This window comes from Mangifera indica, chromosome 2 (genome assembly GCF_011075055.1).
Source record: "Mangifera indica cultivar Alphonso chromosome 2, CATAS_Mindica_2.1, whole genome shotgun sequence".
In the NCBI taxonomy this organism is placed as follows: Eukaryota; Viridiplantae; Streptophyta; class Magnoliopsida; order Sapindales; family Anacardiaceae; genus Mangifera; species Mangifera indica.
The window spans coordinates 16,527,681-16,549,906 of NC_058138.1; the positions used below are offsets into that span (position 1 = coordinate 16,527,681).

The following is a 22,226-nucleotide window of genomic DNA, read 5'->3' on the forward strand; positions in this document are numbered from 1 at the left end:
GAAAGATTACCTTAAAGATAAATTACTTAAAAAATTACTAGGTATAAAATTTGACAGGTATAAATAATTATTGTGTTTGGTTAAAGGTAATAAAAAATTACTAGTAAATTATTTTATTTAAATGCCCTTGAATATAATTATTTTTAAATATTTTTATATTATTTATCATATTAATTAAAAATAAATTTATTTTTATCTTAAAAAATTAATAAATACATAATATAATTATAATAAAATCAAGATTACCTCAGTAATCTTCAAATACCTAAGGTGAAGGTCGTAATCAGATTATCACCTATATTACCTGTTACGTCAGCATTGGAAATAGAAGATTACTGTAATATTTTATTACTGACAAACCAAACAAAGGAATAAAAAATAGATTACCAAGTTAATCTTAAAAAACTCTAACCAAATGCCCCCTTAGTATCTTTGCTTAGTATAGTAATATATTACTAACAAGGGCATACTTTAGAAAATATATTTAACAAATATTTTAACCTCAAACATGTAAGTTTAATCTAACACAATACAAATTCATATATAATAATTTTGCATGAACCTTTTGCATTAACATAAAATGTATTAATTTAATCAAATCAATTACTAATTTATACTTAATAATTTTTTAACGATATTTAAATAAAATAATACTGATAACCAAATATAATAATTATTTATATATGTTAACTTTATTAAATATAACAATAATTTTTACTTAATAATAATCTATACTTGTGGTACTATTTCATTTTTGGTCATAAATAATTGCACAAACCAAATATAGCATAAGTATAATCTTATTGCCTTTAATAAAATATTATCAAGTTAATGTAATTTTGTCAACAAAACTATCCTTGTTTCAATTAAAATAATAAATAATGTATGAAATATTTTATAAAAAAAATATTGACAATAAGATGAGAACTTAAAAAGAAATAATTTAATTAATTAATTTCAAAATTTGTTGCATGAAAAAATTGTAATATATTACTAAAAAGGACAAATTTTAGAAAATGTATATAACAAATACTTTAACCTAGGATATTTAAGTTTAATTTAATCTTTTAGGGTATTTAAGTAAAATAATATGTTAATATTTTTTACTCATGTCAATAAAAAATAATGATAGTTTGTATTTGTAAAATTTACAAACAAATTAATAAACCCTATCTAATAATTTTCCTCCCATATAAAGGGAAAATATATTTAATTCATAATCTGAGTATATGTTCTTACCCATATTGCATTCTATTATTTAAGTAATATCTGCTGTATGTGTGAAAACTTACTAAAAAAAAACTTATTCTATTAATTGGAGAAACATCATTTGTTATCTATAAATATCATTTTGTTGCTCATCAGATTGGAGCATCTAGATTGAAAACAATGGCTACCAAAGGATTCTTTCTGTTTAATTGCCTGTTGTTGTTTCTTCTACTCAATATGAGCACACTGTATGGTGCCACAGAAGAAGATAGAAAAGTAGGCAATCCTTTTCTTCACAGATGCTTCTCATATTTCATCAAATTATTAGCCATTAAAAAATTTGTTAAATTCACATTATATTCATGCAGGTATGCATTGTCTACTTGGGATCACTTCCTCAGGGTGAATACTCATTATCATCGCTCCATCGAAGTATGCTCCAAGAAGTTGTTGATGACGGGTAGTTTTTCTGGACAGAATCAAAATTATTATAGTAGTATTTTCAGTTTTTCCCTGAAGCCCTTTCTTTCTCTATGTATTCCTGCATCCAGCTCTGTAGAAAACAAACTGGTTAGAAGTTACAAGAGGAGTTTCAATGGATTTGCTGCCAAGCTCACTGATAAAGAGATGCAAAAACTTGCCAGTGAGTTCTGCTCAATACTTTGTTATATTACTTGAATATAGACGATACATTTTTAGGCCTTTATAATTACAGTATGATTTTCTAAACTATGACATGCAGCCAAGAAAGGGGTCGTCTCAGTTTTCCCGAGTAGAACTCTCCAGCTTCAAACCACGAATTCCTGGGATTTTATAGGTTTAAAAGAATCTGTTAAACGAAATCCCAGTGTTGAGAGTGATGTAATAGTGGGAGTTTTAGACAGTGGAATCTGGCCAGAATCCGAAAGTTTTAGTGATGAAGGTTTTGGTCCTGCTCCCAAGAAGTGGAAAGGTGCTTGTACTGGCAGAAATTTCACTTGCAACAAGTAATGTGTTTGTCTTTTTGATTAAACCATATTGGTATACTCAAATTGTCTAATGTTAACATATTTCTGGCTTGCATAACGATTGATGCTGGATTACCATTTTGCAGAAAATTAATTGGAGCTCGATATTACTCAGCGATATATGGTGAAGATGAAACAGCTAGAGATACTGAAGGTCATGGAACCCATACTGCCTCTACTGCTGCTGGCAACAAAGTAAAGGATGCAAATTTTTTCGGACTGGGACAGGGTACTGCAAGGGGAGGTGTTCCCTCTTCAAGAATTGCTGTGTACAAAGTCTGCCGTGAGGGTTGTAGGGAAGTAGATATATTGTCCGCTTTTGATGATGCTATTGCTGATGGAGTTGACCTTATAACTATTTCAATAGGAGGAGATACAAAAGATTTTAGTGAGGATGCTATTGCCATCGGTTCTTTTCACGCAATGGCTAAAGGTATATTGACTTTAAATTCTGCTGGCAATTCTGGTCCTTTTCCAGGAACAACGGGAAGTGTGTCTCCCTGGATGATGTCAGTAGCCGCTACCACAACCGATCGCCTTTTCGTTGATAGAATTGTGCTTGGAAATGGAACGGATGTAACGGTATGTTTCATTAATCCTTGAATTTTCACAATGTTTATCCTGATTATACAATATGGATAATCTTATGACTTGTTAACTAAAATAGGGATTTTCAATTAATGGCTTCAGTCAGAATGGAAAAAAATTTCCTCTGGTAATTGGACGTCAAGTCCCAGGCGATTGCGCTAAACCTGGCTTGTATGTTCCTCTTTATAACCATATAAACTCATAACTTGGTGAGCAAATAATTATTATATTAAAATTGTTTGAAACATTGTTGCTTTCCAGGACGTGCTCTGACACTTGTCTCGATAGTAGTTCAGTAGAGGGAAAGATCGTTTTATGTGAAGTTTCTGAAGGAAGTATTGTAGCTCATCAAGCAGGTGCCGCAGGATCTATAACTTTAAAAAATAATATATTTGGCCCGGTTTCCTTTGTCGTATCTTCGCCATCATCGTCAGTGACCTCTGAGGATTACAACAGAATCATCTCCTACATTGATTCAAAAGAGTATTAATAACTCTAAGTAGTAGCCATTTTTTGGGTACTTTTCTGTTTTATCACAGAAAATGAAATAATATTACATTTGGATTTTCAGAAACTGTCAAGCTGAGATACTAAAGACTGAAAGCATCAAGGATTCTGATGCTCCTGTTGTTGCTTTTTTCTCTTCTCGTGGTCCAAATATTATTCTGCCTGAGATTCTTAAGGTATATGTTGTTTTCATCTTCAAAAAAATGCATACATTGATCAATATATATTTGTAATTTGGCAATGAAATGTCATTCAGCCTGATATAAGCGCTCCTGGAGTTGACATTTTGGCTGCATTTTCTCCTGTTGCTCCATTGACTGAGGACGAGGAAGATAAAAGGCAAGCTAAGTTCAATATAGTGTCTGGAACCTCAATGGCATGCCCTCATGTCGCTGGTGTAGCTGCATATGTTAAAACATTTCACCCTACTTGGTCGCCTTCAGCCATCAAATCTGCTATAATGACTACTGGTAATCACTTTTGATAACAAATTGCATGTCCAGATGATTTTCTTAACTTCAATGTTTCTATATCAACAATGTTTTTTCTTCTGCCCTTAGCTCGGCCAATGAATGATTCCATAACTTCACAAGCTGAATTTGCATATGGATCCGGGTTTGTCAATCCAATAAACGCTTTAGATCCAGGACTTGTATATGAAGCTTTTGAAGAAGACTACATAAGAATGCTCTGCAGTATAGGTTATAGTTCTGAAAAACTTAGACGTGTTACAGGAGATAACAACACTTGTCCTGAAGCCTCAGAAGAGGCATCACCAAAGGATCTCAATTACCCTTCAATGGCATCCAAAGTTTCTGCAGGAAAGTCTTTCACAACCAACTTTCATAGAACAGTAACAAATGTTGGTCTTCCAAACTCTACATATAAAGTGCATGTATTTTCAAACTCAGGAGTTACGATCAAAGTAGTACCTGAAGTCCTCTCTTTCAAAAGATTAAATGAGAAGAAATCTTTCAATGTGACTGTAAGTGGTAAAGGTGTTCCTGTGAATACTATTTTATCTGCATCTATTGTGTGGTCAGATGGGAAGCACAATGTGAGAAGTCCAATTGCTCTTATTGCAAAGAGGGATTCAATCAAAAATTGAACATGAAGTGCTTCTTTTGTATTTGGCCTTTATATATTAATCACAGTTATCTGTAATAATCATCTTTTTGTTTCGATTCATTATATTTCAAGAGATAAATGAATTACATCTTTCAAGCTTTTGACTAAATGTATTGCAACCTCGTGATATTCAGTGAAAATCTCCAGTATCAAAGATTGACGAATCTGTGTCAAGAAGAACACCATTCTTGTCATTTTTCATACACATCATTAATTCTGTTAAGCATATTGCATGGTTGGGTCATTTCATATAATTTTGCTTTCCTCTTCCTCTATTTTAAGCTCTACAACCCTTAAACTTTTCTCGTATGAAACTTTGGAACTCTTTGATGGTGATACCTATATTTTCGAGATAAAATCCCCGATTTTCAAGATAAACTTTATAGATTTAGAACCCGTCGAAGAAACTTTAATTTTAACTTATACTATTGCTTTTAAAATCAAAAAGATAGTCAAACTAGTTGTCTCATTAATTGTTAGCTTAACTAGTTAGATACGTAGTGACAATTTGAGAAAAAATTGTATATGCAGCAAATTCGAGGTCTAGAAACTGATATGCTGGAACAGATCATGACTTATAACAATGAAAAAATTGAAGCCAAGAACCCTAGAACTAGATTTAGTGAAGGAAAAGAGAACAAGAAAATGAGAGAAACATTAATTGTTTTATACAAAACACTCAACAGTTTGACAATCCATGTGATTACAAATCAAAGTCGTTCAATCTAATGCACTGATAAGAGCAATTGAATCCCTCTTTGCCTTGTGAATGTATGAATATTGTGTTGCGGCGAATACTACTTTATCTGCATCTGTTGTGTGGTCTGATGGGAAGCACAGGGTGAGAAGTCCAATTGCCCTCATTGCTAAGAAGGATTCCAAAAATTGAACATGAAGTTGTTACTGGTCCAGCGCTAAGGTTGAACACATCATTCTAGTAATCATATTACATAGTGTTAATTAAACTTATTTCCTTACTAGGTCTACTAATCCGTATTACATGTTCTCATTTACAATTAAAATACCAAGAAATGTATAAAGTATTTTAGAAAAAAATATTGGTCATAAGATAAGAACTTATAAAAATATAATTTAATTAATTAATTTCAAAATTTGACTAATGAAATAATTGTAATATATTACTAACAAGGGCATATTTTAGAATATATGTAAAACAAATATTTTAACCTTAGAAATTTAAGTTTGATCTAATACGATACAAATTTATATATAATAATTATTTTGGATATTTAAGTAAAATAATATATTTGTATTTTTTATTAATATCAATCAAATATAATAATTATTGAACAATATTATAGGTACTTGTTTTGAGTGTGTGTGTGTGTATATATATATATATATATATATATTTATGTGTATCATCGCGTTATTAATTGTTATTTTATTCTTAATTTAAAATCATTAAATTACATGATAATATAAATTAAATATATATCTATTTATGTAATCATGGTAGGCACGTATAGTTTTATTAAAAAATCATTTGTATATGTAAAAGTTACAAACAAATTAATAAACTCTATCTAATAATTTTCCTGTCCTATAAAGGGAAAATCAGATTTAATGTGTTTAATTCAAAATCTGAGGGTAGCAAAATACAAGTATACAGCGAGGCACGCCTAAATATATGTCCAACACTTGGTATATCGACTATACGACCATTAACTAAAATATGCCTATGGTCAACTAATTGGCAGGCTTGAGGAATAGTTGAAGCCATACCCAATCGAAAAAGAATGTTATCCAACCGCATTTCAAGTAATTGTAGTAAAACCAAACCGGTTGACCCTTTGGCTTTTCTGACGATACGAACGTATTTAAGTAATTGTCGTTCTGTAAGATCATAATGAAAACGCAATTTTTGTTTTTCTTCTAAATGAATACGATATTGAGATTTTTTACTGGAGTGCGATTGGTTTCTAAGAGCGCTTCTGGCTCTAGGCCTTTTACTCGTTAGTCCCGGTAAAGCCTCCAAACGGCGTATTTTTTTGAAACGAGGCCCTTGGTAACGTGACATAAAGGCTTTCTTATTTTATTGAAATTTCATAAACCTAAATTAAAACTGAACTACATGATAAATGAAGCGAAATCCACTGAAGTCTTGTAAAAAAAAAAATCCCAAATTAGCAAACAAACCATAACCCAAAGTCCTTGCTGCACATGTAACGGCAAGAAGTAAATAACAAAATTATGAACATAGCTTGTTTGCCTTTGGACTTTGTGTTTCGGGTGCAATGTAAATATTTACTTATCAGAAAAAAAATAAATTCAGCCATCCTTTTAGTTTTCAAAAGCACATTAATCAATTACTAAATATATGTATATATATATTAACTTTGTTGCATCCAATAATTTAAGTAATATCTGCTGTTTGCATCCAGTAAAGGTAATATCTGCTGTATGTATGAAAATTTACTAAACATAAATTTATTCTATTAATTGGAGAAACATCATTTGTTATCTATAAATATCATTTTGTTGCTCATCAGATTGGAGCATCTAGATTGAAAACAATGGCTACCAATGGATTCTTTCTGTTTAATTGCCTCCTGTTGTATATTTTACTCAATATGAGCACATTTTATGGTGCCACTGAAGATGATAGAAAAGTAGGCAATCTTTTTCTTCGCAGATGTTTCTCAAATTTCATCAAACTATTAGCTATCAAAAAAATGTTAAATTCACGTTATATTCATGCAGGTATACATTGTCTACTTGGGATCACTTCCTCAGGGTGAATACTCATTATCATCGCTCCATCAAAATATGCTCGAAGAAGTTGTTGATGGCGGGTAGTTTTTCTCGACAGGATCTAAATTATTATAACAGTATTTTCAATTTTTCCCTCAAACCCTTTCTTTCTTTTGTATTTCTGCATCCAGGTCTGTAGAAAATTTAATGGTTAGAAGTTACAAGAGGAGTTTTAATGGATTTGCAGCCAAGCTCACTGAAAATGAGATGCAAAAACTTGCCAGTGAGTTCTGCTCAATACTTTGTTATGCTACTTGAATATAGACTATACAGTTTTGGGCCTTTACAGTATGATTTTCTAATCTATGACATGCAGCCAAGAAAGAGGTCGTCTCAGTTTTCCCAAGTAGAACTCTTCAGCTTCAAACCACGAATTCCTGGGATTTTATAGGTTTAAAAGAATCTGTTAAACGAAATCCCAGTGTTGAGAGTGATGTTATAGTGGGAGTTTTAGACAGTGGAATCTGGCCAGAATCCGAAAGTTTCAGTGATGGAGGTTTTGGTCCTGCTCCCAAGAAGTGGAAAGGTGCTTGTAAAGGTGGCGGAAATTTCACTTGCAACAAGTAATGTGTTTGTCTTGTTGATTAAACCATATTGGAATTTTGTTGATAATAGTCCAATTGTCTAATTTCAATATATTTCTGGCTTGCATATCTATTGATGCTGGAATACCATTTATCAGAAAATTAATTGGAGCTCGATTTTACTCACCGTTATATGCTGAATATAAGACAGCTAGAGATACTAAGGGTCATGGAACCCATACTGCCTCAACTGCCGCGGGCAACAGAGTAAAGGATGCAAATTTTTTCGGACTGGGACAGGGTACTGCAAGGGGAGGTGTTCCCTCTTCAAGAATTGCTGTGTATAAAGTCTGCTTGGCCGGTTGTAGTGAAGTAGATATATTGGCCGGTTTTGATGATGCTATTGCTGATGGAGTTGACCTTATAACCATCTCAATAGGAGGATATGCAACTGATTTTAGTGAGGATTCCATTGCCATTGGTTCTTTTCATGCAATGGCTAAAGGTATATTGACTTTAAATGCTGCTGGAAATTCTGGTCCTGATCCAGGAACAACAGGAAGTGTAGCTCCATGGTTGATGTCAGTAGCCGCTACCACAACCGATCGACTTTTCATTGACAGAATTGTTCTTGGGAATGGAACAGAAGTAATGGTATGTTTCATTAATCCTTTTTATCAATATGTATTCAGATTTTACATTATATATAATTTAATGATTTGTTAACCAAAATAGGGATTTTCAATTAATGGCTTCAGTCAGAATGGAAACAAATTTCCACTGGTTATTGGAAGTCAAGTTCCAGGCGATTGCGTTCAATCTGATGGGTTGTATGTTCCTCTTTAAAACCATATAAACTCGTAACTTTGTGAGCAAATAATAAATATATTGAAATAGTTTGAAACATTGTTGCTTTCCAGGACGTGTTCTGGAAGTTGTCTCAATAGAAGTGCAGTGAAGGGAAAGATCGTTTTATGTGAACTTTCTGAAGGAAGTATTGTAGCTCACCAAGCAAGTGCTGCAGGATCCATCACTAAAATAGATCAAGCATCTGGCCCGGTCTCCGATGTCGTTTCTTGGCCAACATCGTCAGTGACGTCTGAGGATTACGACAGTATCATCTCCTACATGAATTCCACAAAGTATTGAAAATTCTAAGTAGCCATTTTTTGGGTACTTTTCTGTTTTATCTCAGATAATGATAAAATATATGCATTTGGATTTTCAGAAACCCTCAAGCAGAGATACTAAAGACTGAAAGCATCAAGGATTCTGATGCTCCTATTGTTGCTGCTTTCTCTTCTCGTGGTCCAAATACTATTCTTCCTGAGATTCTTAAGGTATATCTTGCTCCCATTTTAAAAATACGCTATCTCTTCAATGGACATATTGATCAGTTTACCTTTGTAACTTGGTGATAAAATGTCATTCAGCCTGATATAAGCGCTCCTGGAGTTGACATTTTGGCTGCATTTTCGCCTGTTGCTCCATTGACTAAGGACAAGGAAGATAAAAGGCAAGCTAAATTCAATATAATGTCTGGAACCTCAATGGCATGCCCTCATGCTGCTGGTGCAGCTGCGTATGTAAAAACATTTCACCCTACTTGGTCACCTTCAGCCATCAAATCTGCTATAATGACTACTGGTAATCATTTTTGATAATAAATTGCATGCCCAGATGATTTTCTTAAGTTCAATGTTTCTAAATTAACAATTTTTTTTTTTCTTCTCCCCTAGCTCGGCCAATGAATGATTCCATAACTTCACAAGCGGAATTTGCATATGGATCCGGGTTCATCAATCCGATAAACGCTTTAAATCCAGGACTTGTATATGAAGCTTTTGAGGAAGACTACATAAGAATGCTCTGCAGTAGAGGCTATAGTTCTGAAAAACTTAGACGAGTTACAGGTGATAACAACACTTGTCCTGAAGCCTCAGAAAAGACATCACCAAAGGATCTCAATTACCCTTCAATGGCATCCGAAGTTTCCGCAGGAAAGTCTTTCACAATCAACTTTTATAGAACAGTAACAAATGTTGGTCTTCCAAACTCTACATACAAAGTGCTTGTATTTTCAAACTCAGGAGTTACAATCAAAGTGGTACCTGAAGTTCTCTCTTTCAAGTCATTAGATGAGAAGAAATCTTTCGATGTGACTGTAAGCGGTCAAGGTGTTCCTGTGAATACTATTTTATCTGCATCTGTTGTGTGGTCTGATGGAAAGCACAGGGTGAGAAGTCCAATTGCTCTCATCGCTAAGGATTCCAAAAATTGAACATGAAGTTGTTACTAGTTCAGTGCTGAGGTTTAATGCATACAAGGATGATGTACTGATATTGAGAAAACTATTTTATTCCTTGTGTTTGGAGTATCTGAAATAATCATATTTGTTTCGATTTATTATATATTCAAGAGACAAATGGATAGCATCTTTCAAGCTTTTGAGTAAACGAATTGCAACCTCCAATTATTTAGTGAAAATATCTGGTATCAAATATGGATGTATTGTGTTATGTCAGTTCAAATTTTTTGTCAAAAACATCTGGTTTTAGCTCGACCAAAATTGAAATTGTGATGATATTTCTCAACTTTAACTAGAATTCATCTATGTTCACTCTATTGAGTATTTTAACGTTTTAATTTCTTTCCCGAATTATATTACATTACATTATCTATTATTAACAAAACACTCGACAAAGTACATTGTCTTGTTTACAAATGATCCAAAAATTTACATACTAAGATTCTGACCAAATCTCATTCTTATTAGCCAAAAATAAAATAAATTTTGTAAATAAAAATAAAGAATATTTGAAGTTCAATCAACCCTTAACATTCTATTATTATAACATTTCTTTAAACATTTGGGTTAATTCAAGTTTGTTAAAGTTGACTTTATATCAATCTGAACATGATTAGATTTAGTTTCAAATTATATTGAATTAACTCAAGCTAAGTTATGTATAAAAAAAACTTAATCTTAATATAATTTTTTTGTATTGTATCATATCGAATTGATGAATCGAAGTGAAAATTATAAACTCTATGTAAAAGAGAAGAATTCCTTTGATGTGACTGATACTAAGGGCATTGGAGGGTATAATGTTGTCTGCATCCTTGGTGTCAGATGTCCAATTGTTCTCAAACCCAAGGAGTGTTTAACCAGAAGTTCAATATGAAATTTTACTTCAAGAGATTAATCAGTTAGATCTTTCAAGCTTTAGAATAAAATGCATTGCAAATACTTTGGAAAATTGCATAATACATATCATATTTAGTGGAATTCATACTGATAATTTTCCTTTAATTGCCCATCACAACCATAATTACTGACTAAATAGGAAAAAAAATCAATAGGATAAAATAAGAGAAGAAATTTTGTTTCACAATATCACCTTTTGACTCAAACTAAGAAAGAGAGGGGAGGAATATTTGATTATCCAAATAAGATATTTTTTATTATAAGTTGACTTAATTAATAATTTAAGGTGGGTAGTTTGTTTGTTTTTTCAAGCAATAAAATATTTTAGTAATGACATGATACCTAATATAAGGAACAATATATAATTTAGGTATTAAAAAAAGATTAAGATAATCATAATTTTGTTGTAATATTATTGTTATTATAAAAATAGTTAGAAAAAAAAATATACTTACTTTCAATTAAAATAATGAATAACATAAAAAAATATTTTAAAAAATATATTGTAAAGAGATAATAACTTGAAAAAATAATTAATTAATTAATTTCATAATTTAACAATATGAACAAATTCCTTATATATTATCATTAGAATTTTCGTAAAATTTGCCTAGCTTTGTAGACAATCCTTTGCTCCTTCCAAAGAATTGAACAAAATTCAATAAATTATAGACGTAAATGTCATATTATAAATAATCGGAGCAATGAAGTATTTTCAAAATATATGGGTATTTGAAAAACATTTTAGAGACTGATTTGTGAATTTTCAAACTTTTTTACCAGTTAAATAGTCATATTTAAAACATTTAAGCTTGATTTATAAGATAGTTGTTATTTTTTTTTTTCAAAATCAATTAATAATAACATTATTATTCTGCCTTTAGACCTTGTTTTTTTTAAAACTGAGATTGATTTTGAGTGTAGGGTTTAATGTGTAAAAAAACAAAGTAAATTTTTATATATAGAAAATTTACCAAACATACTAATAATTAGAATGCAATAATCTAATTTCCATATGGAGGGAAAATCACCATTTGATTCATAATCTGATATATTCTAATCAACTTTGCCATTCATTTAGTTTTCAATAGCAAATTAATCAATTACCAAAAAATATAATAGCGCATTGATTTTGTTGCAGTCAATTGTGCCTAATTTTATTGACTAATATCTGTTGTATGTATCCAGTAAAGGTAAATACATTCACTGATTCCAATCTATAGCTGTATTGCCACAGACATGGAAGCTTACTAAACATAAATTTATTCTATTAATTGGAGAAACATCATTTGTTATCTATAAATATCATTTTGTTGCTCATCAGATTGGAGCATCTAGATTGAAAACAATGGCTACCAATGGATTCTTTCTGTTTAATTGCCTCCTGTTGTATATTTTACTCAATATGAGCACATTTTATGGTGCCACTGAAGATGATAGAAAAGTAGGCAATCTTTTTCTTCGCAGATGTTTCTCAAATTTCATCAAACTATTAGCTATCAAAAAAATGTTAAATTCACGTTATATTCATGCAGGTATACATTGTCTACTTGGGATCACTTCCTCAGGGTGAATACTCATTATCATCGCTCCATCAAAATATGCTCGAAGAAGTTGTTGATGGCGGGTAGTTTTTCTCGACAGGATCTAAATTATTATAACAGTATTTTCAATTTTTCCCTCAAACCCTTTCTATCTCTTTGTATTTCTGCATCCAGGTCTGTAGAAAATTTAATGGTTAGAAGTTACAAGAGGAGTTTTAATGGATTTGCAGCCAAGCTCACTGAAAATGAGATGCAAAAACTTGCCAGTGAGTTCTGCTCAATACTTTGTTATGCTACTTGAATATAGACTATACAGTTTTTGGCCTTTACAATTACAGTATGATTTTCTGATCTATGACATGCAGCCAAGAAAGAGGTCGTCTCAGTTTTCCCAAGTAGAACTCTTCAGCTTCAAACCACGAATTCCTGGGATTTTATAGGTTTAAAAGAATCTGTTAAACGAAATCCCAGTGTTGAGAGTGATGTTATAGTGGGAGTTTTAGACAGTGGAATCTGGCCAGAATCGGAAAGTTTTAGTGATGAAGGTTTTGGTCCTGTGCCCAAAAAGTGGAAAGGTGCTTGTGAAGGTGGCAGCAATTTCACTTGCAACAAGTAATGTGTTTGTCTTGTTAATTAAACCATACAAGTATTTTGTTGGCACTCAAATTGTCTGATGTGCATTTTTGGCTTGCTTATTAATTCATGCTGGATTACCATTTTGCAGAAAATTAATTGGAGCTCGATTTTACTCACCGTTATATGCTGAATATAAGACAGCTAGAGATACTAACGGTCATGGAACCCATACTGCCTCTACTGCTGCCGGCAACAAAGTAACGGATGCAAATTTTTTTGGACTGGGAAAGGGCACTGCAAGAGGAGCTGTTCCCTCTTCAAGAATTGCTGTGTATAAAGTCTGCTTGGAGTTAGGTTGTAGTGGCGCAGATATATTGGCCGGTTTTGATGATGCTATTGCTGATGGAGTTGACCTTTTATCACTCTCATTAGGAGGAGATCCAACCGATTTTAGTCAGGATCCTGTTTCCATCGGTTCTTTTCATGCAATGGCTAAAGGTATATTGACTTTAAATGCTGCTGGAAATTCTGGTCCTAATCCAGGAACAACAGGAAGTGTAGCTCCATGGTTGATGTCAGTGGCCGCTGGCACAACTGATCGCCTTTTCGTCGATAGAATTGTTCTTGGAAATGAAAAGGATGTAATGGTATGTTACATCAATCCTTCAATTTGTCTAACGAAATTTTCAATACTTATTCAGATTTTACAATATGGATAATCTAATTATTTGTAAACCAAAATAGGGATTTTCAATTAATGGCTTCAGTCAGAATGGAAAAAAATATCCTCTGGTAATTGGAAGTCAAGTCCCAGGCGGCTGCGCTCAACATGACTTGTATGGTCCTCTTTAAAAGTATTTAAACTCATAACTTGGTGAGCAAATAATAAATATTTTAATATTGTTTGAAACATTTTTGCTTTCCAGGACGTGCTCTGACACTTGTCTGGATAGTAGTTCAGTAGAGGGAAAGATCGTTTTATGTGAACAGCCTGGAGGAACTATTGTAGCTCATCAAGCAGGTGCTGCAGGATCCATCATTTTAAAAAATAATTTTTCTGGCCCGGTTTCCTTTGCCGTTTCTTGGCCATCATCATCGGTGACCTCTGAGGATTACAACAGAATCATCTCCTACATTAATTCAACAGAGTATTGATAAATCCAACTAGCCATTTTTTGGATAATTTTCTGCTTCATCACAGAATGATAAAATATTTGCATTTGGATTTTCAGAGATGCTCAAGCAGAGATACTAAAGAGTGAAAGCATCAAGGATTCTGAAGCTCCTGTTGTTGCTTATTTTTCTTCTCGTGGTCCAAATACTATTTTGCCTGATATTCTTAAGGTATCTGTTGCTCTTATCATTAATATATGCTATGTCTTCAATGCACATATTGATCAGTTTTGGTGATTAAATGTCATTCAGCCTGATATAAGCGCTCCTGGAGTCGACATTTTAGCTGCATATTCGCCTATGGCTCCATTGACCAGGGACGCGAAAGATAAAAGGCAAGCTAAATTCAATATAATTTCTGGAACCTCAATGGCATGCCCTCATGTTGCTGGTGTAGCTGCATATGTTAAAACATTTCACCCTACTTGGTCGCCTTCTGCCATCAAATCTGCTATAATGACTACTGGTAATCATTTTTTATATTAAATTTCTTGTCCAGATAAAATGTTTCTAAATAAAATTTTTTTTCTTCTGCCCCTAGCACGGCCAATGAATGATACCGTAACTTCACAAGCTGAATTTGCATATGGATCCGGGTACATCAATCCAACAGGGGCTTTACATCCAGGACTTGTATACGAGACTTCTGAAGAAGACTACATAAGAATGCTCTGCAGTATAGGTTATGATTTGAAAAAACTTAGACTTGTTACAGGAGTTAACAGCACTTGTCCTGAAGACTCAGAAAACGCATCAGCAAAGGATCTAAATTATCCTTCAATGGCATCTGAAGTTCCAGCTGGAAAGCCTTTCACGATCAGCTTTAATAGAACAGTTACAAATGTCGGTTTTCCCGCAAAAACCACATACAAAGTACAAGTCTTTTCAAACTCAAATGTTGGAATCAAAGTAGTACCTGAAGTTCTTACTTTCGAGTCAACAAAAGAGAGAAAATCTTTCGATGTGATTGTAACTGGTAAAGGTGTTCCGGCGAGTACTATTTTCTCTGCATCTATTGTGTGGTCTGATGGGAAGCACAGTGTGAGAAGTCCAATAGCTCTCGTCGCAAATGGGGTTGAATAGATAAGGAAGATGAACTAATACTGAGAAAGCTACATTACTCTTTGTATTTGTCCTCATATATAAATTACAATTATCAGAAATAATCATACTTTTCGTTACAATTAATTATATATTCAAGGATGAATAAATTATTTTTTTGAGAAATGTATTGCAACCTCCAATTATTCAGTGAAAATTTTCAGTGTTAAAGGCAGATGTATTTTGGCTCAACTTTTTATACTTGGTTAACCATGAATTTATGCCGAGAAGATCATTTTTGTCATTTTCCATGCATGTCATTCTACTATGCATATTGCATGGTTGAGTCACCTGATCCGATCATACTTTCCTCTTTCTCAACTTTAGGCTCTAAAACCCTTAATTGTGATTTGCGCATTTTCTTGATAAAAAACCCCAATTGTCCAAACAAACTTTGAAGCTCTAGAACCCATCAAACATGCTTTAATTTTTGCTTTAAGGCTTAGAGCTATAGTTTTTAAATAGTCTGATAGACCCCCAATCATTAGAGCTTATAACAGGAAGGGCAAAAGAGGAAATGCATCTCCAACAGCCCAAAAACAATTGGCAGAACCTAATATGGCATCTCTGAATAGAGCTTCAGCAGATCATACAAAGATGGCAACACAGCTAGCCCATCAGAGCAATCAAAGGGATAATGGGGCTGATTTACAGGAAGGCCACATAATGTTAAAAGGGGAGGAAAGTCTCAGGGGAAGGCATCCAGAAAATTAGTAAACCTTTAGGTTGGGTTGAGGCTTGGTAGCCTAGGGACTTTGGAAACTGTTCACTGCAGTTCCTGAGTATTTGCTTTGTTTCTTCATTGTTTTGGGTGTTCTGTTTATTTCTTATTTGGCCAATAAAACAGTGTACTCTGCACTATTTTCCATTTAATAAAGAGTTGATTTATTCAGTATTATAACTTGAATATTACAGCCTCTTTACAAAATCAGCATTACAATTCTTTTACAAACAATAATAATATTTCCAGGCATTCGATTGCTGAAAAGCGACCAGAGGACAACAGCAACTGCCACAATAAAGCATTATAATCAGGTATGCATCATAGTCAAACTGATTATATCACTAGTTCATGGTTTAATTAGTTCCATTAGTTCAATATGAAAATATTTTATATATTATCCCTAATGGGTAGTTTAAATGGTTATAGTGATAGTACTCCAAACTCTTTAAAGATCGAAAATGGCTTAAGAAGTGAAGTTGATAGGCATATTCTATCAGAGAACACAAATAGCTCTGTAACGAAATGGGATTCAATTTGTATATATGATGGAAAGTTCATTTCAGAATCACTAGCCATTCTAGAATACATCGATGAGACCTGGAAACATAATCCTATCATGCCTGAAGATCCTTATGACATAGCCATTGCTCGCTTTTGGGTTAAATCCGTTGATAAGAAGGTAAATTAACTATATAATTAAGAAATGTTTGATATTCAACATTTGCAGCAGTTAATAAAAATCATTTGCTTGTTGATTGAAGCTGCCATGGAAAGTGTCTTGAGGTTTTTACAAGCAAAGAGAATGGGCAGGAGAAGGCGATTGATGAAGGTATAAGTCTTTCCAAACACCAACTTGAGTAAACTAAAATTGAAGTTGTGATAGAAAAAAAATATAAGAAGCTAAACAATAACCCAGACATATATGCGTTGTCACTTACACTGTACATAACCATGGACATAAACAACATAATGAAGGTTAAATTATTAAAACATACTTGGAATAAGGTTTATTCATTGAACAGCCTGACATCTTTGGCAATACTTCTTAAACTTACAAAACAGCCAATCTTCTGAAAATAAACTTGTGCAATTATCTATCTCATGAAAATCACCATCGGAGATAGAGAAGTTGAGATCAGAATCCCTGAACTTTTGCACTGGGATCTTTGACAATTGTCACAGGGCACGTTGCACTTGCCAGCACATAGCTGCTCACACTTCCCAGCAAAACCCTATTTCTCATCAATCAATAATTTTCTTAGAATCAGAGCAGATTATGGTAACATTAAAGAAACAGGGATGATCTAGCCCATTTGTCAATGAAATTTTGTTAATCAGATCAAAGGTTTAAAAGAATAAGATGTATAAACCTTTGGATGCTGCCAAGGCCTCTACTTCCCATAACCAAAGCGTCAAGCTTCAGAGCTTCAGCAGCCTGACACAATTTGTCTCTGGCATCACCCCAGTATAGCTTTGCTATCACACTCGCCTGCCATCAATTTAAATGCTTAATAAGATTGATAAACAACAATGAAACAACTCCATAATCACACAAAAACAATCAGTGTCACATAGAAAGCACTAGAGAGGTACATGCGCCTGCTTTGGGGCAGTTTCAAGCATCTCCAGAACCTCAGGATCAAGCTGAATGTCATACTTCTGCAACACCTCAGGGTCTCGAAACTCCGACAATGGAATCAAAGCTACACAAAGTTCATTAAACAAATTCAGAACCAGAAAATCAGAACAACTACTAAAACTTATCACCGTTTATCTGAAAATTAGACATATACTTACGTGAACCAGTGGTGGACCAGAGAAGGTTTCGGGATTCATCAGCGAGAGGGGGCTTAATGTGAATGAGATAGAGTGTGTCACCTTTGTCTAGCAGATTATCAACGGTCCATTTGAGAGCTAATTTGCTTCCTTTTGAGAAGTCCATAGCTACACCTATTTTTCGATCAGGTGTCATTTTTTATTTTTTTTTTCTGTTTGGTCTCACTCTTCTTCCTTCAAAAAGTTCAACCCAAGATCAAAACAAAGAGCTTAGATTTTGAGAAAGAATTGGGGTTTTTGGAAGATCTATGAAGAAGATATGAGATGGTACTGTTGAGTAGTTGAATTTTAGGTGTGATTCCTTTATTGCAGATAAAAAGGAAGGTCGATCAGGATTATGTAATCTGCTTTTCTGCATTTGTCACATGCTATGGTTGACATGATCTCCATGATTAAATTGGTATAAATTCAATGTGTATTTAATTTTTGATGAATAATTTATTACTCCATAAATTATTATTATATTTGCTTATTAAGTTTCTTTGTTTCGTGAACACAAACTTTTTAGGATAAATCATTCAATTATTGATTAGGATTGACTCTGTTTTGGAGTTGTCTCAACAACCATTCCACTCAACTAGTCAACTCTCCCCCACCCAAAGCCAAAGAAAATTCGGGCAAATGTTGTAAGACTCCTTCTAAAGTACAGGAAAGTTGCAAGGTTCTCTAAAAAGCAAGCTTAATAATGCAAAATAAAAAGAAGACTGCAAGATTACTTGAAAGGCAATTTTAATAATAAAGCTTGTCTGCAAAAGATTAAATTATTCCTTGCAAAAACTGAAATATTCCAGCAAAAGTGAAAAATGCTAAAGATTTTTTAAGGGGAATAGGATAATTTTATAAAAAAGAAATAAAAGTAATATAATAATTTATTTATATTATAGTTTTTCAATTGATTAAAAAGATAGGAATGTCTGGTGATCCAAACTTGGATGGAAAATAATAATTAGGTTTGTGAAAACTATTAACCTCTAACATTTTTTTTTTGCCCTTACTCTTCAACCTGAGCTACTAGCTACACTACCGGACTGAATAAGTAACCTTCTCCATTGAACCTCTCGATCTTTCATCTTTTAATTAGATATTTGTTTGCCTGTTTAGTTGGATCCCACCCACTTGCTCGCCAGCCCCCAACCGCCTTTTGTGTTGAGAATAATTGAGGGCCCAAGCCAGAGACCCTGATTTAAGTTTCATGGACGGACAAGAGGTCAAAATAACGAGCCCATTACTTAGCAGCACTTTTTTATTTACTCTGTTAGGAAACTGAAATATGGTAAGGAATATTGTGGGAATTTTTTGGGTAAAAAATCCCCAATTCAAGCTGGCCTTTGATGTTGAGCCAGTGAGTTTTCATTTGTCTTTTAACTTTATTATTTTTAATTACATTAACCCATATTTTAGTTTCCAAATCCAAATTTGTCTACAAAACAACTCCATTAACTCACCTAAAAGCTGACTTTGTTGACTAACCCATAAAGCTTGGAAACTTACAAAAAATCAGACAGAGAACAACTGGAGTTGGAATTTTTATCCGTTCTTGACCATAAACAACAAATAGGATAAAAGTAAAGTTGCAGTAGTTCACAAGACTAATTCATATCCTTGTTCTAAGTGAAGGAAATCGCAATCCTTAACAAATGGCTGGTGACTTGAATAGCTGGACGAATGTACAGTCCAACTACTAAAGTCAGTTCAACTAAATATTAGTGCCCGAAAACTAGACTACACCCACCAATTCGCTAAGTAAATATTTATCCTCTCCGTCTCTGAAACAATCATCTTCTCTTGTACTTGTATGTCTAAATATTCCCTGAAAAGCTGTGTTTTGTTTTAATATTTGGATTCACTAAGCCTTTCTCTTTTGTGTATCTGTGCGGAGCGTGCGTGTGTCAGTTTGTGTTAGACGAGCAACACTCAAATCATCAAATCCACTACCTCACCTCTGTCAACTCAATTCAAAGCCTTTTATTATGGCTGATCACCCACGCCTTCCTCCTCAGTTTTATGATCTTCTGGACACTGATGATACTTTACTTTCAAACCCAACAAACAACAAATCCATCACTACCACCAACAGTTGGTCTTCCTTTGCTTCATCGGACTCTGTTTTAAGTTCGCCGGTTGCGTCAGAAGTGGGTTCGTCGACGGAGACAGAAATCGACCCGGACGAAGATTTTATGGCTGAGTTGACTCGTCAGATGGCTAACTTCATGTTTCAAGACGATGATGAACTAGAAAAGGTAGTTTCTTTATTGATCAAGTTAGTTCCTTTCTGGTGATCTGTAATTTTGAAGCTCTAATGCGTGGTTTACTTTCATTTCAGTGGTGGGGGTCGGCTGGTTCGCTGCAATCAACACATTGGTCACCCGTAGGCATGAACCATGAGAGGCAAATAGACTCATCTCGAGAACCATCGCCACCAGGACCAAACATGACAGAGTTTGAGAAGACGAAGATGAATAGTGAAAGGAATCGCAGCGTTGATTTTCACTCGAAACAAGCCAATAGTGATGATCAAATACGAGCTATCCAAGTAAAGCATAGGCGCCATTCAATACTATATTTCTTAGTTTTTTCGTTTTTTTTTTGGGTTGGTTATATGATTAATTTTGTTTTGTTTCTTCTTTCTGAAGCTCGCTAAGCTCAAACAAGGGCAGTTTATGAAGCACATCGACTACAGAAAGCAGCTTAAACTGTACCAAAACAAAGCGAGAGCTTATAATGGATACAACAACATTGAGCCAAAAAATTTTCGTCCTCCGACCTCAAGTTCAAGCCCATGGTCAAATATGCAACAGCAGCAGCAGACCAACCAACAACAACCCAGTTCTGGTATGAGAGCGGTGTTCCTTGGTGAGCCGGGTTCAAAAACTGGGTCGGGTGGGACCGGTGTCTTTTTGCCTAAAGGAATCGGCAACCCTTCCGAATCACGCAAGAAATCAGGTAAAATAGTTTATACTTTCTTAAATAAGCATAGGCTTAGGGTGAATCAAGTGTTTTGGTGGCTTATTTTGCTTTTTGGTTTCCACGGTTGTTGGGGTAGTTAATGTTGAGTAAACTGTCTGTTAGTCTATAGAATTAGGTTTAGATTGGCTCCATGTTCTTAGATTCTTTTTCATATCTTCTAGAACGGTAGTGGCCAAGATGATGAGAGTGAGATATCAAAAAGATGCAGTGGAATCTTCCCATATGGTCCACTTGTTTTGTCTTGTTGTCTCTGTTAGAGTTGCTTTCGGCAAAAAAAAAATCAAGCCAATTACAATTGCTTTAGGCTGCAACTTCTCAAGTTTGAACAGAATTCTACTTCTAATTAATTCTTCAATGGACTCGGCTTTTGATGTTATCTTATCGTCAACAGACACGCTTTGAAGGCAAAGCATGACCTTACATATTTTGTTTTTAATATTTGGTTGTTTCATCCACAGGTTGCTCTACAGTTCTTATACCAGCAAGAGTGGTACAGGCTCTAAAACAACACTTTGACAAAGTGGGTTTGCCATCTGCATCAAAATTCAATGAAAAATTTCCCCTGCAACACGGTAACTACAGTTGATAGATTCGTAAATCATATTCTCTAGGAGTTTCCAGCGTCTGATTTTTGTAAAATCAGTGTCTTTCTTTCAAGTACAAGGTTAATAACTTTATTTCATTCTCTTCAGATTCTATGCATGTAACTGGGAATGAAAGGAATAGCTTGCATTCACAGCAACATCAAGATATGGATCTACCTCAGGAATGGACTTATTAACTGCCGAACCATCAAAAAGGAGTTCAAGTTGAAGAAAAATTTGTACAAAAAAATAAGAAAATTTGTTAAACATGGGGAATCTGGTAGGACAAATAAAAACGAAGGGAATATTTCTCTTCCTATGGAGGGAGGGCAAAATGAAAATAAAAGGTTCTGAAAGAGATGGATGCAAGCTTTGTACCTTTCTTCTGGTTATGTAGTCCAATATAATTAAGTTAATGCAGTTGTCAGCAATGCAGGCTTTGACTGTTTCAGTTTTGTTGCTTTCATGCCGTGTGCAATTTTTATACCTATACCCACTTACGTGTAGTACTACCAAACCCAGCTTCTAATTGGACCGTCCTGTCTTCATCCACATTAATTTATGCCTTCTCTGGTTTAAGAAGACAAATGGATCTCCAATTGCAGGCCCCTGCATACTGCTTTCTGTGATGAAATGCTGATGCAAAATGCATATTCCTTTCAACTTAATTGACAGTCTAGCTACTTCTGATTAAAATTTCTCACATTTATTACTATTATTTTTTTTTTTTATAAGAGACCGAATTTCATTTTTCCAATTTGATACCTTTATATGT

At 33.8% G+C, this 22,226-nt stretch overlaps 6 protein-coding genes across 6 annotated transcripts; 5 read left to right on the forward strand and 1 right to left on the reverse strand.

Annotated features, from left to right (window-relative positions):
- The first annotated feature begins 1,389 nt into the window (after window positions 1-1,389).
- On the forward strand, window positions 1,390-4,419 carry LOC123208615 (subtilisin-like protease SBT4.3). The gene is made up of 10 exons (XM_044626144.1): window positions 1,390-1,485; window positions 1,578-1,669; window positions 1,761-1,852; window positions 1,952-2,195; window positions 2,303-2,798; window positions 2,884-2,975; window positions 3,066-3,287; window positions 3,376-3,487; window positions 3,568-3,781; window positions 3,872-4,419. The coding sequence occupies exons 1-10, from the start codon at window positions 1,390-1,392 to the stop codon at window positions 4,417-4,419; spliced, it is 2,208 nt and encodes a 735-aa protein (XP_044482079.1).
- Window positions 4,420-7,351: 2,932 nt separating this feature from the next.
- Window positions 7,352-10,151, forward strand: LOC123209537 (subtilisin-like protease SBT4.3). Its single transcript, XM_044627626.1, has 8 exons — window positions 7,352-7,437; window positions 7,531-7,777; window positions 7,897-8,392; window positions 8,474-8,565; window positions 8,659-8,880; window positions 8,967-9,078; window positions 9,172-9,385; window positions 9,478-10,151. Exons 1-8 carry the CDS (start codon window positions 7,362-7,364, stop codon window positions 10,017-10,019), a joined length of 2,001 nt encoding a protein of 666 aa, XP_044483561.1. The 5' UTR covers window positions 7,352-7,361; the 3' UTR covers window positions 10,020-10,151.
- Window positions 10,152-12,562: 2,411 nt separating this feature from the next.
- On the forward strand, window positions 12,563-15,434 carry LOC123209689 (subtilisin-like protease SBT4.5). The gene is made up of 8 exons (XM_044627819.1): window positions 12,563-12,756; window positions 12,856-13,102; window positions 13,215-13,713; window positions 13,811-13,902; window positions 13,993-14,214; window positions 14,299-14,410; window positions 14,492-14,705; window positions 14,781-15,434. Exons 1-8 carry the CDS (start codon window positions 12,567-12,569, stop codon window positions 15,320-15,322), a joined length of 2,118 nt encoding a protein of 705 aa, XP_044483754.1. The 5' UTR covers window positions 12,563-12,566; the 3' UTR covers window positions 15,323-15,434.
- Window positions 15,435-16,467: 1,033 nt separating this feature from the next.
- On the forward strand, window positions 16,468-16,899 carry LOC123208616 (glutathione S-transferase U7-like). Its single transcript, XM_044626145.1, has 2 exons — window positions 16,468-16,743; window positions 16,792-16,899. The coding sequence occupies exons 1-2, from the start codon at window positions 16,468-16,470 to the stop codon at window positions 16,897-16,899; spliced, it is 384 nt and encodes a 127-aa protein (XP_044482080.1).
- A 23-nt stretch (window positions 16,900-16,922) lies between these two features.
- Window positions 16,923-18,293, reverse strand: LOC123200513 (universal stress protein PHOS32-like). The gene is made up of 4 exons (XM_044615701.1): window positions 17,862-18,293; window positions 17,658-17,767; window positions 17,435-17,553; window positions 16,923-17,296 (listed from the first exon to the last, which is right to left on the reverse strand). The coding sequence occupies exons 1-4, from the start codon at window positions 18,034-18,036 to the stop codon at window positions 17,200-17,202; spliced, it is 501 nt and encodes a 166-aa protein (XP_044471636.1). The 5' UTR covers window positions 18,037-18,293; the 3' UTR covers window positions 16,923-17,199.
- Window positions 18,294-19,456: 1,163 nt separating this feature from the next.
- Window positions 19,457-21,902, forward strand: LOC123204002. Its single transcript, XM_044620527.1, has 5 exons — window positions 19,457-20,140; window positions 20,224-20,433; window positions 20,534-20,843; window positions 21,326-21,439; window positions 21,560-21,902. The coding sequence occupies exons 1-5, from the start codon at window positions 19,871-19,873 to the stop codon at window positions 21,646-21,648; spliced, it is 993 nt and encodes a 330-aa protein (XP_044476462.1). The 5' UTR covers window positions 19,457-19,870; the 3' UTR covers window positions 21,649-21,902.
- The last annotated feature ends 324 nt before the right edge of the window (window positions 21,903-22,226 follow it).

Coding starts and splice junctions, on each gene's coding strand:
- LOC123208615 (XM_044626144.1), top strand. CDS start 1,390: ATGGCTACCAAAGGATTCTTTCTGTTTAATTGCCTGTTGTTGTTTCTT. Junction 2,976..3,065: donor GATTGCGCTAAACCTGGCTT/GTATGTTCCTCT, acceptor GTTGCTTTCCAG/GACGTGCTCTGACACTTGTC. Junction 3,488..3,567: donor TTCTGCCTGAGATTCTTAAG/GTATATGTTGTT, acceptor AATGTCATTCAG/CCTGATATAAGCGCTCCTGG.
- LOC123209537 (XM_044627626.1), top strand. CDS start 7,362: ATGGTTAGAAGTTACAAGAGGAGTTTTAATGGATTTGCAGCCAAGCTC. Junction 7,778..7,896: donor GGAAATTTCACTTGCAACAA/GTAATGTGTTTG, acceptor ACCATTTATCAG/AAAATTAATTGGAGCTCGAT. Junction 9,079..9,171: donor TTCTTCCTGAGATTCTTAAG/GTATATCTTGCT, acceptor AATGTCATTCAG/CCTGATATAAGCGCTCCTGG.
- LOC123209689 (XM_044627819.1), top strand. CDS start 12,567: ATGGCGGGTAGTTTTTCTCGACAGGATCTAAATTATTATAACAGTATT. Junction 14,411..14,491: donor TTTTGCCTGATATTCTTAAG/GTATCTGTTGCT, acceptor AATGTCATTCAG/CCTGATATAAGCGCTCCTGG. Junction 14,706..14,780: donor ATCTGCTATAATGACTACTG/GTAATCATTTTT, acceptor TTCTGCCCCTAG/CACGGCCAATGAATGATACC.
- LOC123208616 (XM_044626145.1), top strand. CDS start 16,468: ATGGGTAGTTTAAATGGTTATAGTGATAGTACTCCAAACTCTTTAAAG. Junction 16,744..16,791: donor TTAAATCCGTTGATAAGAAG/GTAAATTAACTA, acceptor CAACATTTGCAG/CAGTTAATAAAAATCATTTG.
- LOC123200513 (XM_044615701.1), bottom strand. CDS start 18,036: ATGACACCTGATCGAAAAATAGGTGTAGCTATGGACTTCTCAAAAGGA. Junction 17,768..17,861: donor CTGGTCCACCACTGGTTCAC/GTAAGTATATGT, acceptor AACTTTGTGTAG/CTTTGATTCCATTGTCGGAG. Junction 17,554..17,657: donor CTGCCCCAAAGCAGGCGCAT/GTACCTCTCTAG, acceptor AATTGATGGCAG/GCGAGTGTGATAGCAAAGCT.
- LOC123204002 (XM_044620527.1), top strand. CDS start 19,871: ATGGCTGATCACCCACGCCTTCCTCCTCAGTTTTATGATCTTCTGGAC. Junction 20,141..20,223: donor ACGATGATGAACTAGAAAAG/GTAGTTTCTTTA, acceptor CTTTCATTTCAG/TGGTGGGGGTCGGCTGGTTC. Junction 20,844..21,325: donor CGAATCACGCAAGAAATCAG/GTAAAATAGTTT, acceptor TTTCATCCACAG/GTTGCTCTACAGTTCTTATA.